Source organism: Lipotes vexillifer, unplaced genomic scaffold, assembly GCF_000442215.2.
Source record: "Lipotes vexillifer unplaced genomic scaffold, Lipotes_vexillifer_v1.1 scaffold69, whole genome shotgun sequence".
In the NCBI taxonomy this organism is placed as follows: Eukaryota; Metazoa; Chordata; class Mammalia; order Artiodactyla; family Lipotidae; genus Lipotes; species Lipotes vexillifer.
In genome coordinates, this window is record NW_006790942.1 from 3,206,721 (window position 1) to 3,228,635 (window position 21,915).

At 41.6% G+C, this 21,915-nt stretch overlaps 1 protein-coding gene across 2 annotated transcripts in view; it reads right to left on the reverse strand.

The window, feature by feature from the left end:
* Nucleotides 1–7,805: 7,805 nt before the first annotated feature.
* ATP6V1H (ATPase H+ transporting V1 subunit H) overlaps nucleotides 7,806–21,915 on the reverse strand; it is a 64,134-nt gene continuing 50,024 nt past the window's right edge. The window contains exons 11-12 of one of the 2 annotated variants that reach the window (XM_007464022.1): nucleotides 21,047–21,160; nucleotides 7,806–8,279 (exon numbers count right to left, since the gene is read on the reverse strand). In XM_007464022.1, the coding sequence (XP_007464084.1) occupies nucleotides 8,219–8,279; nucleotides 21,047–21,160 (175 nt within the window). In that variant the 3' untranslated portion in view covers nucleotides 7,806–8,218. The remainder of the gene's footprint in view (nucleotides 8,280–21,046; nucleotides 21,161–21,915) is intronic. The other variant, XM_007464021.1, reaches the window with a different exon arrangement.

The following is a 21,915-nucleotide window of genomic DNA, read 5'->3' on the forward strand; positions in this document are numbered from 1 at the left end:
AATGTTCTTTGTGGAAGCCCCAAGCCTGTATACACATCTGTCAAGATGCACCTGCCAGTTACTTAAGGAATTGGGATTCTCTGGACTATGAGTCTCAAAGGTGACAATAGTTATGGAGACTTCCCTGGTGGTCCAGTGGGTAAGACTCTGTGCTCCCAAGGCAGGGGGCCCGGGTTCGATCCCTGGTCGGGGAGCTACATCCCGCGTGCATGCCACAACTAAGACCCGGTGCAACCAAAATAAATAATTTTTTTTTTTAAAAGAAAGGGACAACAGTTACATTGGAAAACCAAGCCCACTCCTCATACTTCCCTCACCCCCGTGTCCACCTTGCCCTCTAGAAATCGTGCTGTGTTTGTTCCTCCAACGAACAGCACTCTTTCTTGAGTCCAGGCCTTTTTACAACAGTGCTCGCGCAGGTAACAACAGTATTCACAGCCTCTTCTCTCCTGCCGGCTGGTGAACCTCTACTCAGCCTTCGACATCCAGCTCCAGGATCATCTCCTTTAAGACGGCTTCCCTGAAGCCCCAGGCTAGGTTAGGGGTCCTAATCTGGGACCCAATCTGTGCCCCTAATCTATCTATTCTTACCATGGGTATCTTTGAGGACCTTGATAAATGCTATTCTTTTTCCCCACCTGAACGTGAACCCACTGAGCACAAGGCCCAGTGGAATCTTTGTGACTAATACAGCTGCCGCTGGAGGCTTCAAGCAAGTAAGTTGCACCATACTGAACCCCAGATCTCGGCAGACTCACCCTCCAGCCCCGTCACGGCAGGGATGGGCACCAGCCAGGCTCCTCCCAACGGGGCAGATGCTCCTGCAGGCCGCCTGCGCCCGTGGAAGTGGAGAGGAAGGACCGTGGTCCCTGGGCCACGTCCCGCCTCCCAAACCCACCGTGAGCTCAGCCACTCCCTCCCCTGGACCAAGTGAGGGAGGGACCCGAGAGGCCGGGCGGGTTACAGGCCGGGGCCCTCCGCGTGTAAGGGCAGGTCACGAGACGGGGCACGCGCGGGATGGGGGGAGTGTGCAGGAAATGCTCCCTTTCACTTCCCTCTAGCACTTAGCAAAGCTAGCGAACATCTTCACCTAGTGCTGGCTCTCCTCTCTCACTGAACTAACTGTAAGCTGCTTGAAGACAATGCCTATTGTCTAGTGCAGGTCACACCCAGAGCAGTTGTCAGTAAAGATCCACTGAGCTGGATTCACTCCCCTTGAGATCTGTGTCCCTCCCTTCAACTCACAGACACCAGCCACTCAGGGACATAAGCTCTGGAGCTTAGGTTTTACATTTCGGTCTATGATCCAGTTTGAGATCACCTTTCTATACAGTGCAAGGTATAGACGGAAGTTTATCGTTTTGTGCACGGATATCCAGTTGCTCCAGTAACATGAGTTACCCTAAATATATCACCACAAATATTTAACTTATAAAACTTGAAAGTTAAGCAATACCTTTTTCCTCCTCCCAAGTAAATCAAGGACACAAACTCTGATCACGAACCTCACAAATCACATTCTATTACATGCAATATTTTCGTTCCACTTTGATTTTAATCTCCCAAATTTGGCCTCATTTGTTTCGCTTTATTCCAGCAAGCTCTGTTTCCAGACTTTATTCTGTCCCTGGCTTATACACTGATTTTTATGCCAGTACCACCCTGGCTCTATTGAAAGCCAAGTACGGTTAATGCCTCCAACTTTCAATTCTTTCAAAACTGTTTCAGCTCTTCTAGGTCTTTTGCATTTCCACGTAAACTTTAAAATCGGTTTGTCTATTTCTACAACAAAGCTTGATGGTATTGCTGTTGGGATTGTATGGAATCTGTGGACCAACTGGGGAGAACTGACACCGTGACCCCACTGCGTCTCCACATCCATGATCATGATATATCTCCTCATAAAGTTCATCCTCTTTCATTTGCGTCAGCAATGTTACAGCTTTTAGTGCACAGATCTTACACATATTCTGTTAAATTTTTGAAGTATTTTTACATTACTTTCCTTTTTTTAAAAAATAACAAATATTTATTTCTTGTTTTCACCAGGTCTTCAAGGATTAGAAGAGGTCTCTGCTCAGAGTACTCACTAAGGGACACAGGAAAGCAGATTAGCCACGGTCTCTAACATTGCCAATTACTGTTTTTACGCTATTTTCAATTTTAGCTTCCTGTTGTTGGTTGCCAGCACAGAGAAATGTGTGTTTACATATGGACCTTATGTCCTGTGATCACCCTGGATCATGCACCTGGGCCTCAGGGATGCTGGCCTTCTGCCAGGCTGATGATGGGCACCGATGGCCCCACTCTTCCTGCCCCGCTGTCACCCAGCTCACCTCCCCCCTCTCCTCTCTGCCTCAGGGATTTCTGCTGAGGGTTTTCTAGGTATTCTCCGTGTGTATCATCTCACTGCCTATTACTTTCGTCTGAGCCTCATGCCAACACCTCAAAGGAGAGGTCTGGGTCAGCATGACTGTCCTCCCGGGCCCACACCCAGACTGGACCGCACCCCGGCCCGGCCATGGCTGTCTCCTGATTTGCTGCCTTTGGGTCAGGCCCCCATTTCGAGCTGTCAGCTGTGCAGGTGCAGAGGGTCGCAGGGCGCCACCAAGGCAGCATCCCTGCACAAAGCCCCAGGCAGGACCACTGCTCTGGGGGGATTACGGGCACGGCTGCTCTCTTCAGAGCAAAAAACCTCACTTTTTCAATCTTTGCTCCCAACAGTTTCTCCTGATGTCTGTGCCGCCCGGGGGGAGGGTCCCAGCCTCACCCACTAACACATCACAAGGCGCGTTTGCTTCACCCTTTACTCCATCAGAATCTGGTCTCAGATGTTCAGCATCAAATAGAGACATTTTAAATGCCAAGAATAATTACTGTAGAAGAAACGTTTTAGAAGAAAATAGAATCTTACGGATATAGGACTTGTTCTGTGTTATTCCAAAGGTAGACCTTGCCCCAAATGCTGAAATTGACTAGAAACTGATACTGTCTCAAAGCAAGAAAACACTCTTAACTAGAGCTGTTTGCAATAAAACAGGTGGCCTGTCACTGGTATACACTGAGAAGGGGCAGGATATCTATCATGCCACATAAAATAGTCACATGTAATGATTACAATCTGTTCTCACTCCTTTACACATACTAATTTTAATTCACACAACCTCAAATGTTAAACATTGTTAGAATGGACAGACTCAAAAATCCGTCCAACTCTGAGGCCATACACGCTGGCACATCTGCCCCCTTACTCCCAGGGTTAATCTAGGCTTATTCTAATATGGATCTTACACGTCAACTTTGATTAAATTTTGGGAGTTCAGGTTAAACATGGTGAACTAAACACATGCCTTTCTCTCGGCTTTCTACCCAACCCCACTCAAATGCTCCAATGGATAAAAAAAGAAATAAACAAAAACAAATCAAAAGGAATAAACCCACAAAGACAAAGAGAACAAGAGAGATGACAGCAAATACAGGAGAGCAGATGGACAGATGGCAACTGACTTAGGTTTCTGCTTTTCTCCTTTAATAACAGCCTGCCAAGGGGTAGGCGGGGTGGTGGGAAGGTGATAGAAGCAAGTCACTTAGCACTCCAGATCACCCACCCCCTCTTCCCCAGTCTCAGGAACTGGAGCCAACTGGTGTCCCGAAGTTAAAATTCTGGATGTGTAACAGTGGGATTCCCAGACCCCTTCCGTAACGTAGTTATTGTTACTGTTGGGTTACACCTATTTTCCTGCACTCTGTTTTCTATGTGGCCCCTCTCTCCTTTGTTTCTGTTCCCCCTGACCTCTTTTCAGGTTAATCAAGTATTTCTAGTGTTCCATTTTATCTTCGCTAATGGTTCTTTGGCTGGACCTCCTAGTTTATTGTTTTAATGGCTGCTCTAGGGAATTAAATGTGCATCCTTAATTCATCACAGTCTACATGTTATACCCCTTCATGTATCATGTAAAAACCTCATGAGAGTATAATTCCATTTCCTCCTCCTTGCAACCTTTGTGATGTTGTTGCAAATATGTTATTTCTACCTGATACATGGTTATTCAATAGTTTTTGTACATTGGTTCTTTCAGCTAAGTTCCCTGATATTTTCTTTCTTCCTTTGAGAGGGGAAAGAGACAAAGGTACAGACAGTTACCAGAAGGTAAAGCATCTTAGAACCAGCGTTCCTTCAATCATAGAAATGTTTCTTCCACTTTTTTTCTATTTTTGGAAGAGTAATCAACTCTCTTTCTCTTCTAAGAATAGAAAGAGAATGTGTCTTCAGTGTCAGATTTGCATGAATGTTGAAGTAACATAACATTTGCAGTAAAAGTCAGTCTTCTTTCCAACTGACTGTTCCACTGGAAACTTGTTCAGAAAGTTAAAGGAGCCACATCTCTTAACCAGAACGAACACTGTGTGCAGCAAAATAAGGGAGAAATATCAAGCTCAAAAGTGATTTCATCACAAGGTTCAGATTTGGAAAGTGACTGACACCTACTAACTTTGAATGTTTTCAAATTTTAGTCTCAAATATTCTCTATTTTCAAAGGCAAAGGATGAGAATGGAGCACCTTTTAAGCAATTATCAAATAAATCAAAAGCATCAAAACTTGGCTCTGTGCTTTCCAAGATTTGACACCTAGAAGGTACAAAATTATTTACATTTTAACTATATAAAAAACTAACCTCAATTACTCCGACGTGGCTAAACAGGAAGTGTGAAGATTTTTTTCAATTGGATATGTTCTATAAATCTGGTATTTGTGACTGTCCAGGTACAATGTGAGGGAACAAGCTTTACCTGTCGGGGAGATGTCCCTTTCACACATCTTTTAAAATATAAGGGTCAATAAAACCCAAAAGAGAAGTTTCCCCCCCCAAATTTTTTTAAACAATAAAACAAGTTAAAAATCATTTTTAAATGGGTAGAGGACTTGAATAGATATTTTTCCAGAGAAGACATACAGATGGCCAAGAGACACAGGAAAAGATGCTCAACATCACTAATCATCAAGTAAACGCAAATCACAACCACAATGATCTATTACTTCACACCTGCTAGAATGGCTATTATCAATAAGACAAGAGAGAACAAGTGCTGGTGAGAATGTGGAGAAAAAGAGAACCCTATGCACTGCTGGTGGGAGTACAAATAGGTGCAGCCACTACGGGAAACAGTACGGAGTTTCCTCAAAAAGTTAGCAACAGAACTGCCATACAATCCAGCAATTTCACTTCTGGGTATTTAACCAAAGGACATGAAAACATTAACTCAAAAAGATACCTGCACCCCAGTGTTCACAGCGGCACTATTTACAATTGCCAAGATATAGAAGCAACCAAAGTGCCCGTCAATAGACAAATAAAGATGTGGTATATATATACAGTGGAATATTACTCATCCATAAAAAAAGAAGAAAATCTTGCCATTTGTGACAACACAGATAGACCTAGAGAGTATTATGCTAAGTAAGTCAGAGCAAGACAAATACTGTATTATTTCACTTATATGTGGAATCTAAAAAACAAATAAATGTAACAAAATAGAAACAAGAGTCATAGATAGAGAGAACCAACAGGTGGTTGCCAGAGGGGAGGGGATGGGGGAGGAGAGAAACAGGTGAGAGAGGTACAAACTTCCAGTTGCAAAATAAGTGAGCCACAAGTATGATGTGTACAGTGTGAGGAATACAGTCAATAATTACGTAATCTTTTTTTTTTTTTTTTTGGGGGCCCAGCCGCTCTGCGGCATGTGGGATCCTCCCGGACCGGGGCTCGAACCCGCGTCCCCTGCATCGGCAGGCAGACTCCCAACCGCTGCGCCACCAGGGAAGCCCTATGTAATATCTTTATATGGTGACAGATGGTAACTAGACTTATTGTGGCGATCACTCTGAAATGTATGGAAATATTAAATCACTATGTTGTGTAACAGAAACTAACACAGTGTCGCAGGTCAACTGTACTTCAAGACAAACAAGCTCATAGAAAAAGAGATCAGACGTCTGGTCACCAGAGGTAGGGGGTGGAAGGAGCGGGGTTGGATGAAGGTGGTCAAAGGTACAAACTTCCAGTCAGAAGATAAATAAGCACTAGGATATAATACACAATATGATAAATATAACTAACACCACTGTATGTTATATATGAAAGTTGTTAAGAGGGTAAATCCTAAGGAGTTCTCATCACAGGGAAAAATATTTTTTCTATTTCTTTAATTTTGTATCTATACGAGATGATAGATGTTTATGAAACCTACTATGATCATCCCATGATGCATGTTAAGTCAGATCATCATGCTGCACACCTGAAACTAACACAGTGCTGCATGTCAATTATATCTCAATAAAACTGGAAGGAAAAGAAAAAAAGAGGTGATTCTCAGAACAGATTTGGAATTTGACACTTGGGTACCCAAATATGGCTTATAGCTTGTCAATGGATAGAATAAATGATTAGCTGGTCTTTTTTTAAAAAAAGGGTTACCTACTTAGATTTTGTTTGTCCGAGTTAGAACTCCACTCTGTTCGTGTTTGCGGTTTACTTGAAAGTATAAGTGGCATTATATTTATAGGAGGATTTAATCACTGAATGTTAAAAACATTAAGCACAGAAAAAAATGAAAGTGATTGTTTTGTAATTGTTATAATTCTATAAGCTGAGTGTGAAGATTTAAAAGGAAAAAAGTGCCTAGAGAGAGTTAATTTTAATATTTGGGATAATAATTAAAACATGGGCATGGGAGTATTGCCCCCCATGTACAAAAGCACTTCTCGGGGATTAGAGCACCAATGATTTCCACCAGGATGACTGTCTACTTTGTAACTACAGGGCTATGCAAAATGAAACTAAAATCAGAAAGTACGACATCAGAGAATCAACGTGTTCTTATGAAATTCAGAAGATTTCACTGTCTCTGGTTACCAGAACTTCTAGAAATTGAGTGTTTTAAGAACCTAATAACTTTGCAGACCATTAATACCTTAACATGAAAACTGATCCTTTACTAATGCAGAATCTATAATTCCACTGGCTAGTATTCTTCCATGTTTAAGAAGTAAAAATGTCTGGGTCTAAGCAGTGTTAAAAATTTAGAACTTTCAGTCAAGAAAAAATTGGTTTGATCAGACTACCTATTTTCTTAGAAAATAGGAAGTCAACTCTAAGAAAAATCACTGAGTCACATGAACCCACCGACGACCATTATTTCAACTAACTCTTCCCACAAGATCTCTGCATTGAAAATGAGACAATCCTTCATCCTTAAACAGGAGATGGATCCTATGAGTGCCTCTCTGTAGAAGAAAAACTTATCAAATAAACTGTCTATTAGCCTTACAACCTTTACTCAACAACTCAACATTCAGAGAACTGCTAGGAATGAAAAGTGAAAATAAAATGAAAATGAATGAAAAATGAGACTCAGAGAGACCAGGCCATAAGGTTTAAAACAAAAGGCTCAGATATGGGGCACGTGAACGTACAGGCCATGGATGCCACGCTGAAGGCCTGGCGTTCCAGAACAAGGGGCTGGGGCTGGGGGTGGGATAAAATATCTACTGGCAACATTTAAACCAAAGCGTATTAAAAGAAAATAGACTCGAGGTACCAAAATCCAAGAATAAAAGTACAGGAAATCAATGAAAATAATCTAAAGCTAAAATTCCTCACTGTGCTCCATAAGCAAATCTTCTAGACCACAGCATCACGTCGAGTTAATTTAACATTTTAAAGTTCTCTGAATATTAGCAGAGGATTGCCGCAGTGTGTATGTGTGGATGGACGGACGGATGGAAGACAGAGATACATATAATTTCAAAACATTTATTTACCATTCACTATTTTGCAAATGCAATTCTCCCAATTTGGTTGGGACAAGAGGTATTTGTGTTAAAGGCGAAGTCAGGAACAAGGAAAGACAAAAACATATCTGGAGTGAGAATCCTTTAATAATTCTATATTCATTCCCAGAGAACAATAAATACAGAAATTACAAGCAGTATATGTAACAGTAATATTTTCCTTAGATACAGAGAGCACCTACTTTAATACGAAGTAACGGGCAAACACTCGTGTTGAAATCAGCACTGGGGAAAGCTACACAACAGAAGAAAATGACTCGTAAAATGAGAAATTGTTTGTTCTTGACCTTAATCACTGAGACTCACACTCCAGGTCTTCTGCCCCAGGCGAAGGGGCGCTGGAGACCCCGAGGCTGAGCGTCCGTTCAGCTCCGGGCAGCTGCAGTCTGCGGTTGCTCAGACTGGAGCTGTTTACCAAGATATTCCCTGAAACACAGGAAGGAGATAGCAAGGGAGATTAGAACTGAAACAACAAAGAATCTCTTTCAAAATTGAAGGACAATATACACTGTCGTCTATGCTTACTTTAACATCTAAAAACTAGTAAAATAGCCCCAGAAAACTAATCTTGTCCAAATTTCAAAAGTACCTGTACTGTGTGAATTTTAAACACTCCATGAACCACAGACAAACAAGGCATGACACACACAAACAAGTAATTCTGCATCCGATCACTGGCAACGTCTGCTTTCCTGTTTAGAGAGTTGTGTCTGCTGCCACCACTTCTGCAATCTAACAAGTTCAAAATCAACGTACGTATGATTCCAAGTAAGTGGCCTGATACTTGAGAAACAAATTTCCTGACGTTAGAAAGTACAAGTGTTTATCTCTAAGGATTTACACAAGAGCACATGAAAACAATCACTGAGAATAACATCCAGGATCACGACACTTCATCAGAGCTACCAGTTGCCCAGCACTCACTCTGCACTGGCAGGAGCAGCATTCTCGTTTTACAGGCGGGGCAGCTGTGGCTTAGAGCAGTGGGGCCTGCAAACGTTTTAGGTGACGTTCTACTTCAGAAAAGTACTCGAATGGTGTGTGTATGCTTCACTCTAAATCGCACAGATACACTGTTGATTCCAGGACACAAAACAGTCTTTTCCCTATTTTCCTATGGAGGATTTGCCTAAACTTTCGTTTTTGAACTACCTAATAAGGACCAGAAAAAGAGATCTTTTAAGAATATTTAAAAGATCCCCTCCTATAACAAGGGAAAAGCTTGAGTTTTGGAATAGGGACTGGGTTTACATTCCGGAGCCTGGCAAAGCTGCCCAGAGCTCACGCTGTGAACCGCCAGGTGGATCTAGTCCCTTAGGGCTGTGGTTCATCTCCCAGGCCAGGACCCAACTAATACTCAGGGGACAACAGTGAATACCGGGACGTGGGGAAGATAACTGATTTCCTCATATAAGAGGCGTTGCAGAAGTAGGGTCACAGCAGGGGGATTAAAACAGAGGGAAGAAGAGCTGTTCCAGCAGAGAATTTAAAAACACACCCAGGGGGATTCCGTGGCGGTGCAGTGGTTAAGACGCCACCTTCCAATGCAGGGGGCGCAGGTTCGATCCCTGGTCGGGGAGCTAAGATCCCACCTGCCTCTCGGCCAAAAAACCAAAACATAAAACAGAAGCAATATTGTAACAAATTCAATAAAGACTTTAAAAATGGTCCACATTAAAAAAAAAATTTTTTTTAAACAAAAATCAAAAAACACGCCCAGCCATAGCTTCCTCCCCAATGTCTTCTGTTCTTGTTTTCCTAGTCAAAGGTCTTTATTACAGATAAATAATAATGCTCCATCCACTACACTCTCATTTTTTCCCTGCATACAAGGTGGCCACGGGGCATTCCCTTCCTCACGACCTTACTGTTCGGTGAGTACAAAAACCAGGGCCCCCTTTCCTTGTCTGCTAAGTAGGGTTTATGCAAGCTAGGATTTAAGCAAAGGACAAGAACACCCATAGATGTAAAGGGTTCAACTAAAAACCCGCACATCAAGAATCCCAGATGGAACTCTGCGAGCCTTACTTGAGGTAGGTCACAGGATACCAAGTCTACTGGGAGAAGAGCCCAGATGGGACCCGCGGACAGAAGAATCAATTTCCTCCTCAGGCTTTCCTGAAATTGTTGTTTGCTATGGCATGTGGGTTGTTAAATTCAGAGGAAGCCGAACCGAGGCGCAACTGAAAAAGATCCTGTCCTACAGAGAGAGAACCCAGCCTGCGCGAAGCTTTGGAGAAAATCTGCTCCTGGGTTCGGCTTGTAAAGGGTTGTGGTCTGCTGTCCTGACATCAAATGTGGTCAATTAAAACATTCCTGAGATTCACCCAAGCTGCCTCTGAGTCCTGTGTGACCCCAGGCACAGGGCAGTCCGGACACCAGTAGCCTGGGGCTGGGAACACACAAAGGTGGCTATGTCTGCACTTTGTTCCCGGGCCACCGTGGAAGCCTGAGTACAGGTGTGCCCACCCTTATCCTCTCACCTCTGCAGCATCCTGGGAGTGGGCATTCTCATCTCCATCGACAGGGGAGGGAAAGCTGCAATCACCTGCTCAGGAGCAAAGCGGGCAGGTTGCACGGGCCGGGGCTCAGGTCCATTTCTCTCTCTACTGTGAGGCTACGCGGCCTCCAAAAAGAGGCCAGAAAGATGCAGAAAGCAGACACTGCGCCTATCTTTATAGTAGGAAATAATAACAGGTGTGAATAATTTCTTCAGGCTAAGGTTACGTCACTGTCAGGCAAGAGGAAAAGTGACTATGGACTTTTCTTCAGGGGATGGCAATGCATCTCTAATAGGACGCCAGAAGAGCTACTTAAGTGAGTTAATCTGAGTATGGAGTCAGTCTTGCTAAACACAAAGATCAATAGAGTAAAAATTCAACTCATAATTCACTCAAAGGGTATCCGATTTGTACCAGCAATCTACAGGAGCTGGACATTAATTCTTTGCTTCTACTACCTAAGAAGCAAAATTTGAGAAGTGTAATATTCTCTTCTCTTTAAACTTCATCCATGACTTTGTAGGGGAATAGAATTTGCTACCCAATATGTGTCTCTTCAACGTGAGGATTATTTTAGGCTGATTATTTTTAAAAAAACAAAATCCTTGGCAAGTTCACTTCTTACCTGCCCCTTAACTGCCTAAAAAACTCAGACAAAGGCCCTGGTCCAGGAAGGGCACTGTCACCAGAGATCTACAAAGCACACAGGTCGGTGCTGGGGGGAGCTGCACAGGGCCGGGAGAGCAGAGTCCTCTGTGTGTCCCACTGTCCCCGCGGGCCCAGCAAACATCTGCCACCGAACATGTGCTTTCCCAGCTCCGTGTGAACTGCCTTCTCCCCGCTGAAGTCCCCCCCGCACCCCATTCTCCCCTCTCAGATGCCACATAGTTTAAAGTTGAGTTATTCCTCCAGCTTTTATCATGACTCTGAGTATTACACACAAAGCAAATTTTGTTTTTATGAACCGATTTTCCTATGTAAAACCACGAACCACATAAAAATCACAGCGCTCCAAGGTCATCTGGATTTTCTATGTTTTCTTCTAGGAGTTCTGTGTTTTACATTTAGGTTCATGATCTATTTTGAGTTAGTTTTTGTGGATGTCCAGTTGTTCCAGCACCATTTGTTGAAGAGACTACCTTTGCTCCATTGTATTGCCTTTACTCCTTGGGCAAAGATCAGTTGACTATACTTATGGGGCCCTATTTCTGGGCTCTCTGTCCTGTTCCATTGAGCCATTTGTCTACTCTTTCACCCACACCCCCACTATCTTGATTACTTAGCTTTATAATAAGTCTTCAAGTCAGGTGGTGTCAGTTTTCCAACTTTGTTCTTCTATAATATTTGTTGGCTATGCTGCGTCTTTTGCTTCTCCATACAAACTTTAGTATCAGATTGTCGATGTCCAAAAAAAAAAAAAATAACTTGCTGGGATTTTGATTGGGATTGCATTAAGTTTATATCAATAGATCAAGCTGAGAACTAACACCCTGACAATATTGAATCTTCCTATCCATGAACATGGAATCTCTCTCCATTTACTTAGTTCTTCCGTGATTTCATTCACAGAGTTTAAAAGTTTTCCTCATGTATGGGCTCCCCTGGTGGCACAGTGGTTGAGAGTCCGCCTGCCGATGCAGGGGACACGGGTTCGTGCCCCGGTCTGGGAGAATCCCACATGCCGCGGAGCGGCTGGGCCCGTGAGCCATGGCCGCTGGGCGTGCGCGTCCAGAGCCTGTGCTCCGCAACGGGAGGCCATGGCAGTGAGAGGCCCACGTACCGCAAAAAAAAAAAAAAAGAAAAAAGTTTTCCTCATGTAGATCTTATACATATTTTGTTGAATTTATACCTAAATATTTCATTTTGGGGAAGTACTAATGTAAATGGTATCGTGTTTTTAATTTCAAATTCCACCTGTTCATTGCTGGTATATAGGAAAGTGATTGACTTTTCTGTATTAACCTCATATCCTACAACTTTGCTGTAATCGCTTATTAGTTCCAGGACATTTGTTTGTTTGTTTGTTTTTGTCAAATTTTTAGGATTTTCTATGTACATGATCATGTCATCTGCAAGCAAAGGCAGTTTTATGTCCTCCTTCCCAGTCTGTATACCATTTACTTTCTTTTCTTGTCTTAATGCGTTAGCTAGAACTTCCAGTACAAAGGAGTTGTGAGAGGGGATCATAGTATTCCTTTATTATCCTTTTACTTTCCATGGGATCTGTAGTGATGTTCCCTTTTTCATTTCTGACACTAGTTAATTTGTGCCTTCTCCTTTTTCCTTAGTTAGTCTGGCTATAGGCTTATCAGTATCATTAATTTTTTCAAAAAAACAGCTTTTGGTTTCCTTGATTTTCTCTACAAATTTCCTATTTTCAATTTCCTTGTTTTTTTATTCTTATTTCTTTTCTTCTGCTTACTTTGATTTAATTTGCTCTTTTCTTCTCATTTCCTAAGCTGGAAACTTAGATTACTGACTTTTAAGCTTTCTTCTTTTCTAATATATGCATTCGGTGCTATAAATTTCTCTCTAAGCACTGCTTGCACTGCATCTCACAAATTTTGAAAAGCTGTATTTTCATTTTCACTTAGTTCAAAATATTTTTAAATTTCTCTTGAGATTTCTTCTTTGACCTATGTGTTATTTAGAAGTGTTGTTTAATCCCCACATATTTGGGGATTTTCCAGTTATCTTCCTGTTATTGATTTCTACTTTAATTCCACTGTGGTCTGAGAGCTGACACTGCATGCTTCCTATTTTTTTTTAATGTGTTAAGGTGGGTTTTATGGCCCAGAATGTGGTCTGTCTTGGTGAATGTTCCATGTGAGCTTGAGAGAAATGTGTATTCTGCTGGTACTGGATGAGGTAGTCTATAGATGTCAATTCTATTCAGTTGATTGATGGTGTTGTTGACTTAACTGTGTCCTTACTGATTTTCTGCCGCTGGATCTGTCCATTTCTGAAAGGGGGGTGCTGAAATCTTCAACTATGATAGAATTCATCTATTTCTCCTTACAGTTCTATCAGTTTTTGCCCCACATAGTTTGCTGTTCTGTTGTTAGGCATATACATGTTAAGAATTATTATGTCCTTTTGGAGATCTAACCCCTTTATCTTTACAGAATGACCTTTCTTATCCCTGATAAACCTTCCTTACCTATAAGTCTGCTTTGTCTGAAAGCAATATAGCTATTTCTGCTTTCTTCTGATTAGTGTTAGCAATGGTCAATTTTTCTCCATTCATTTACTTCTAATCTATATGTGTCTTTATATTTAAAGTGGGTTTCTTATAGGCTACACGTAGCTGGGTCATGCTTTTCGATCTGCTCTGATGATCTTTTGCTTGGTGCAGTTAGACCACTGACATTCAGAGTGATTACTGATACAGCTGGATTAATATCTACCATATTCATTTCTGTTTCCTATTTGTTGCCCTTGTTTTTTCGCTCCTATTTTTGTCTTCCACTCTTTTTCTGCCTTTTGTGGTTTTAATTCAGCATTTTATATGATTCTATTTTCTCTGCTTTCCTACTCAGCATGTCAGTTATACTTCTTTTTTTACTTTTTTTAATGGTTGCCCTAGAGTTTGCAATATATTAATTTACAATTAATCCATGTATACTTTCAAACAGCACTATACCACTTCACGGATAGTGTGAGTAGTTTGTAATAACCAAATAATCTTAATTCCTTCCTCCCGTCCCTTGCATCATTGCTGCCACTTATTTCACTTATATATAAACATACATAAGCAATGTGTATAAAATACATAAACATGTACATACTCAAGGATATTGTTGCTATTAGTTTTTTGAACAAACTTCTATGTTACATCAGTTAAGAATAAGAAAAATAAAATTTTTTATTTTACCTTCAGTTGTTTCTTCTTTGATGCTCTTCCTTTCTTTATGTAGATCTGAGTTTCTGACCTCTATCATTTTCCTTCTCTCTAAAGAACTTTCTTCATATTCCCTGTATAGCAGGTCTACTGGCAACAAACTCCCTCAATTTTTTTTATCTGAGGATATCTTTATTCCTATTCACTTCTGAAGGATAACTTCACAGGGTAAAGAATTTGGTGAGTTTTTTCTCTCAACATGTTAAATATTTCACTCCACTCTCTTCTTACTGACATAGTTTCTGAGAAGTCAGATGTAATTCTTACCTTTGTTCCTCTGTAGGTAAGGTGTTTTTCCCCCCTGGCTTCTTTCAGGATTTTTTTTTTTTTCACCTTTGATTTTCTGTAATTTAAAAATTGCATGTCCAGGTGTAGTTTTTTTGGTGTTTATCCTGCTTGGTGTTCTCTGAGCTTTTGGGATTTGTGGTTTGGTGTCTGACATTAACTTGGGAAATCCTCAGTCATTACTGTTTCAAGTATTTCTTCTGTTCCTTTCTTTCTTTTTCTGGTATTCCCACCACATGTATTTTACCTCTTTTATAGTTGTCCCATAGTCCTTGGATATTTTGTTCCATTTTTTTAGTCTTTGTTCTCTTTGCTTTTCAGTTTTGGAGGTTTCTACTGATATATCCTCAAGCTCAGAGAGTCTTTCCTCATCCGTGTCCAGTCTAACTAATAAGTCCATCAAAGGCATTCTTCATTTCTTTTACGGTATTTTTGAGCTCTAACATTTCTTTTCGGTTCCTTCTTAGGATTTCTATCTCTCTGCTTAACTTGCCAATCTGTTCTTGCTTGCTGCCTCCTTTATCCACTAGAGTCCTCAGCATATTAATCCTAGTTGTTTAAAGTTCCCAGTCTGATCTTCCAACATTACTGCCATGGCTGGTTCTGATGCTTACTATGTCTCTTCTTTTTTTTGCTTTTTGGTATGCCTCATAGTATTTTCTTGATAGCTAGACATGGTGTGCTAGGTAAAAGAAACTGCTGTAAATGAACCTTATGTAACGTGGTGGTGAGGTGAGGGAGAGGAAGCTTTCTGGAGTCCTTTGATTGGGTCTCAGTCTTTCTTGAACCTGGGCCTCGGGATTGTGAACTTCATGAGTGCTCCTCAGGGTTTTTTCTACCCCTTTGGGTGAGACAGCATGATTAGAGCCAGCTAGAGTTGGTTATTTCCCTTCCCCAGGTCAGTCAGACTCTGATGACACCCCAGCAGGCTGGGCTCTGGTTAACTAGTTTCCCCTGCATGCAGGCCTTGTTAGAACGGAACAATAGTTAGAACTATTTCAAAATGGTTCCTTTCCCCTCCTCCTGCCAGAAGCCCAAGGGAATTTTTCTCAGATATTTATTGTGGGAACCTGGTCTGGCTTCTGGAGAGAAATCTCCCCATATGGTGGGGGCCCCCCATGACTGGATCCCCTGGAGTTTTTAATCCTCAGACTTGTGCACACTGAGCCTCCTGCAATTCACCAAGCACAGTCCAGCTCTCCTGCCAGGCACTGGTCCCCCGCTGGTCTCCACATGTGAGTCCTGCTCAGGTAAGCCACAACTCCCTGTATTCACCTGCCTCTCCAGTCTCGTCCTACCTTCTCCCCTATGGATCCAAGAAGGACTGTTGACTTTTTCAGTATGTTCAGCTATTTACTTGTTGTTCAGATGTAGTGGCAACTTCCAAACTCCTTACATGCATAAATGGAAACCGGAAGTCCCTCCATTTCATTTTGAATGCTGGTTCCAGATCAGCAAGTAGTTACAACAAAAAGTGATCTGCACAACGCAGAGTATGCCCCTAAATGACCACAGTACGTGAAAATCTGGTTAATGTAATGTGCTGTGTGGGAGAAATGTCTGTGCTGTTAGAAGGACTCTTAAGAAGATAGTATGCAATAAGCAAAGTCCACGTTTAGCGCTTATTATAGACTCCTTTTTCTTTAATTATATTTAGAATGTAAGATTCTTACAAGAGAATTCCTCCACTAAAAATATCATAAGAATAATGTGGAAAACTCCAGGTACCCAAAGAGAGACCACAATTTTCTAAATTAGTTTTGGAAAATGTTAAACCCAGGAATGTCATATGTTTATTTAAAATCACATGGAATGTTTTTTAACATGATTATTAATGCTAAAAAGTTAAAACTTACATAAGGGTTTTTTTCTTTCAATTCTGTTCATAAATAACTGTTTTAATCACTGCATTTATGGCTATGTACTATTTACAGAACAACTAAAATATACTAAGCAGATGTAAAGATCCGAGAATAAAGTAGTATCACCCACACCCTCGGCTTGCTGCGTTCCTCTCTATTTACGTACACATGAAAGACCTACAGAGGATGACACTCTTATAACTTATTATTCTGCTTGAAAATAGGTTGAAAAAGAAGCTAGAAACAAAGAGAAAATTCTACAGGAGATCCTCTACCTACAAAATTCAGTGTTTCTTTCCTGAGGTCCTGAGCTGTCCATATGCACACATTGCTGCTTCTGAATTAGAGGCTGATGACATTTAAAATCATTCGGTAGGAGAAAAATGATGACATTTTATGATGTTAAATTATAATGTATAAACTGAGGGTCTATATAAAAGTTCTCTAAAGTAAGCTGTCACTGTTTACATATTTTGCCAAATTTAAGAATATAAAAGTCCAGCCCTGCTCAAAAGAATGAGGGACATACCAGGAACTGCACATGGGGACGGGAAGATCAGAGCCTGCACGTGCCACTTAGCAGAGCTGTGGATAGGGCTGACCCGCTCGAGGCCCCCTGGACTGAGGAGACCCTGGTGTGTGCCCAATGCACACTCCAGCAACTCCATTCGGCCCCCCATGCCCACCCACAGCAGTCAGGGTTACACGTAACCCACCCGTCATTCCACATAAACACAGGTGTTAAGTGGAAGGGAGAAACAGTTCACGGAAATAATTCTGCAATCAGTCATAAAATCGTGAAAAAGAATTAAGTAACATTTTCACATGATATACAACTCTATGCTCCATGTTCTATAAATCAGGGATAAGTCCTTCTCTACATTATCAAGAAAAGTAATATTTAACTCCCTAGAGCACAGTCTAAATCAAGACCCAGAGACAACGCAGTTCCATGATATTGTGAGTATCCAATATCCAATTTATACTTAAAATGTAATTTTTAACTTAAAACCAAAAAAAAATTCCCCTCAGTAAAAAAGAAATGTTAACTTTACTATATCCAAAATTACGATTTAGTCTAATCAACAGAAACTGGTAAAAATGCAATGCCAAAAATCTAAAAATCATTTATGGTAGAAAAAAGTAAAAAAATCAAGAGTGCACTGGAAATCTGGAAACAGCCAGGGAGGGCCTCAGAGAAAAACAACAAAAGAGAAAACGTGCAAAACTGTCAGGAAAAGTTGCTGCTGCCATTCAGACAGACTTTTATTCTACTTTTACCCATGGTTGTATTTTCATTATTTTCAACTAATTTATTTCACTGTGTTGTACTAAAATACACCCTTTCTAAAATTTTGTTTTAATTAAATCAAAACAGACAAAATGTTGAGAGGAAACCAAGTCAACTGTGTTTTCAGGTTTTATTTGGTGTGAAACATCTTTCGGACACCAGTACCATGGTTTAGGTTAAAAAGCCTCTATTTTAGGAAAGCAGAAAGGCAGACTTTACCAGCATGATTTACTAAAGGCAACTTGGTTACGTGCATAAAGATACTGATTCAAAATCCTTTTACATTTGGGGAAAACCCTGCTGAAGATTTACTTTCCAATGGCATCATTCTATTTGGTCTCACACTAATCTGATGCTGAAATAAATTGCTATTACTTGAGCAATTTTCACTCTCTGGCACAAAGTGCCAGAGAAATGCGCTATGTCACAACAAAAGATACAGGTCACATGTGAATTCTAATCTTCATATGAAAATTCCTTTCTTAAAGAAAGCATAGGAAAATGCTGACACTAAGCTTCTCCATTAAAGGGGATTTATCATAACTAAAACATTAAACCAAGCTAAAGTAGCTTGGTACATAATTAGAGAGAAGGGGGGAAAAGGATATTCTCTCGTCAGCTAGTCAATGAAAAAGAGCAAATAAACCAGTTTCTGGCTATAAAGACAATTTACTTTTCCTTTTATAATCGTACATCAAAAAATTTACTGAGACCAAATCAGATTCCTAAATTCAAGAAAAAGTTTTCAAATTTTAAATGTTTCATCTTTAATGCATGATCATTTGCACAATAAAAATTCTTAACCAAAAAATTTTCTCCAATGGCAAAGGGAAAATTCCCAGTCAACATCCTATTCCATACCCAGCTTTTTTTCCACATTAGAAATATATATTAAAAAAAAAAGGGGGGGGGGCTTCCCTGATGGCACAGTGGTTAAGAATCTGCCTGCCAATGCAGGGGATGTGGGTTCGAGCCCTGGTCCAGGAAGATCCCACATGCCGTGGAGCAACTAAGCCCGTGCACCACGACTACTGAGCCTGCGCTCTAGAGCCCGCAAGCCACAGCTACTGAGCCTGCAAGCCACAACTACTGAGCCCACGTGCCACAACTACTGAAGCCCGCGTGCCTAGAGCCCATGCTCTGCAACAAGACAAGCCAGCGCAATGAGAAGCCCGCGCACAGCAACAAAGAGTAGCCCCCACTCGCCACAACGAGAGAAAGCCAACGTGCAGCAACGAAGACCTAAGGCAGCCAAAAATTAATTAATTAAAAAAAAAACTAACAATAAATTCTTCAAGAAAAGGAACTATTAAAATGAAGTTTTTTATTAACAAAAGAAGAATTATGCTTCAACAGCCCTACTTTTAACAAAAGAGGAAAATAAAACTGTATTTAATGGAAACTTCAGGAAAATATCTGTCAAATACAAGCTCACTGATTGCAACAGACTCCAACTCTATTAAATGCCAACATTCTGTAAACGAACTTCATGAAAGAAACAGAAACAAAACAAGAGAGAGAAAATTACTAAATAATTAATTTACGTTGAAAAATGTGGCTCAGGGTAAAGTAAAAGAAGGAGGGAATCCAGTGGAGTATTCTCTAGTTTCCTGACAGACTTGAAAGATTCTCCTCTGCTAAGCAGTAGATAAAAAACCACTTTTGAGTACCCTTTGCCTTGAACCCCATTCTTCTTGCACAGACCACATGAAAAGAGTAAAAACATTTTCAGTCCCTCAAGCACCGCAAGCATCAGCTCTGAAATCTATCCCCAGTCCATCTACTGCTTGGTACCAACTGTTACCATTCTAGTCCACAGCACGAGCCGTCCCTACGCACGGCCACAACGAGAATCTACGAAACGGTCTTCCTGCTGCCACACTCACCCCCAACCATCCACTCTCTGCAGAGGAGCCTGTGAGACCTTTCAAAGTACAAATCAAATCCTGTCACTCCCCTGTTAAAACCTTAACCATGGCTTTCAACTCATCCACCAGAAGGACCCACCAGACCCTCTGTGATCAGATCCCGGCCACCTTGCCTAGCCCATCTCCTTTCCTGCTGGCCTCACCCATTCCTTCAACTTGCCCTCAAAGCCCAGCACTGCTGACAGTTCCCTGTGGTGGCGACTGGGTGCAATGCAGGATGCTGAACAGCATCCCTGGCCTCGACCCACCAGCTGCCATTAGGACCACCTCCCAGCCCCCAGCTGTCACATCCAAACATGTCTCCAGGCGTTGCTCTTAAAGAAGCCAAGCCCCCTCCTGCTTCCTGGTCCTTTCCCCTCCTGTTCCCTCCACCTGAAATCCAACCCCCAACACTGGAGGTGGGTGACTGGTTCCTTTCCATCACTGTCTCAGCCTGGCTGCTGGGACCACTCAGAAAGGCCATCTCTCATCACCCACTTCCATCACATCTGTCGCCTGGAGCCTAGCGTAACAGCGTACAAATTAAGTGCTCAAAGAGCACCTGCTGGAAGAATGCATAAATGTCAGTATTCATGAGAAAAGTGCTTAAGTGGCAGGATCCTAATATTTAATACATGATGTCACGGTGGCAATCCTGGATCCTCTGCTATCCTGTATCTGCCTGCATCTTTCACACGTGAGCATTTGCATGTGCCATTAATCTGTCCTTTGGAACTATCAGTAGCATTACTGTCAGTTAGCACATCTTTCCCAAGGATGGGGAATAGAGAGACATCTGAGCTCAGAAGAGCACGGAACAGCCAACCTACTGCTAAAACAGCCACGGCTGAGAGAGTCCAGGGGTGTCCGCTCAGGGACACAGATGGTTCACCATTGTACCTAAGTAGTCACTCTAATTTATCTTGTTTTGAGTACAAAAAGGTCAATAATTTTGACTTAAAAAAAGAGGAAAACATGACTCTGGCTCCTATTTCAAAGGCAAAAGGCTATAACGGATGAAATGTGAGAGCTGAATCTTAACTGATCAATCAGCTTTTACTGTTTTCATGTGAACTGGTAAAAATCCATTCAGGTTAACCATACGCCGAACAGTTAAACCCTGCAAAACTGTAGTGTCTCTAATCAATAGTCCAGATGAATTCCATTCAACTCTCAAAAAACTTATTCACCTATGTCGTAATGGTCCTTTTAGTTACTTCTGGAGTTGTTTCTAATACTAGTACTTTGAATATACATTTCTTCAGAACATTAATGCAGCTGTTTTTTCTAAATTATCACATCACTGCTCTGAACGGCTAAAATGTAATTCTAGGTATTAATCAAAATCACTGCTTTAAAAGCCACCACTCATCGGAGCCTTTCCACAAGAACTTCTGGATGGGGACGTGAGGCCAAACAGAGCAGCGGGGGGTGGGCGGCACCTACCAGTTGTGCACCATAAGCTTCTGCACGGCCAGGAGGGCGTTGTAGCGCACCTGCTGGTCCTCGTGGTGCATGTGGTTCATCACCAGCTGCTTCCCACCGAGCTGCTCGATGACCCTGGGGGCCAGAAGCCACGTGGTGAAGACGCTGCAGTTACTTTCAAATGCAAGCTGTTAGCAGAAAGCCCCAACTCCGAACTGCCCAGTGGTTTTACAAAGAAAAGTTACCATACAGGTAAGTAAACCAACACACGTGTCTTTTTTAAAATATCATTTTCTCCAAATCACAGATTTAAAGTTTTTATATATTTTCTCTTGAATCCCTAATGCTAAACCCAATTGTTATTCTCATTTCCTAGTCTGGGCAAACATCATCAACCTGGACTGCTGCAGTATCTAGATTATAGCGTTCTACAGACAGTGGAGTAGTAACTTCTTTATCACCAGTATTTGTGGCTTGCTTAAAAACCAGTATAATGATTACCACCTTATGTCTGAAATAACATCAGATCAATACTAAGCCCAGCAGTTGCCATGCTGTGAACCAGATACGGGCTCAGATGCAGACATGAGAGAACACGAGGTTAAAAAGCACCCTGTAGGAGCCATGTTAATTTCCTGAAAAAGACTTGATTTGTTAAGATATCTGCCCTTTCCTATAATGATGGAACATGCCACATGACCTGCTGGGCAGTGAAACAAATGAGAAAATTCCTGTTGTCAAGAACACCAGCACTGCTGACAACCAGCACTGCTTTCTGTCACTGCCCCCTCAACCCCCTGAAAAATCCAGTTACTACAGACACAAAAGCAAAGTGAAAATGGTTATTTGCCTCATGAATGGAAGGAAGTTCTCTGCTCCTCTGGGGGGGG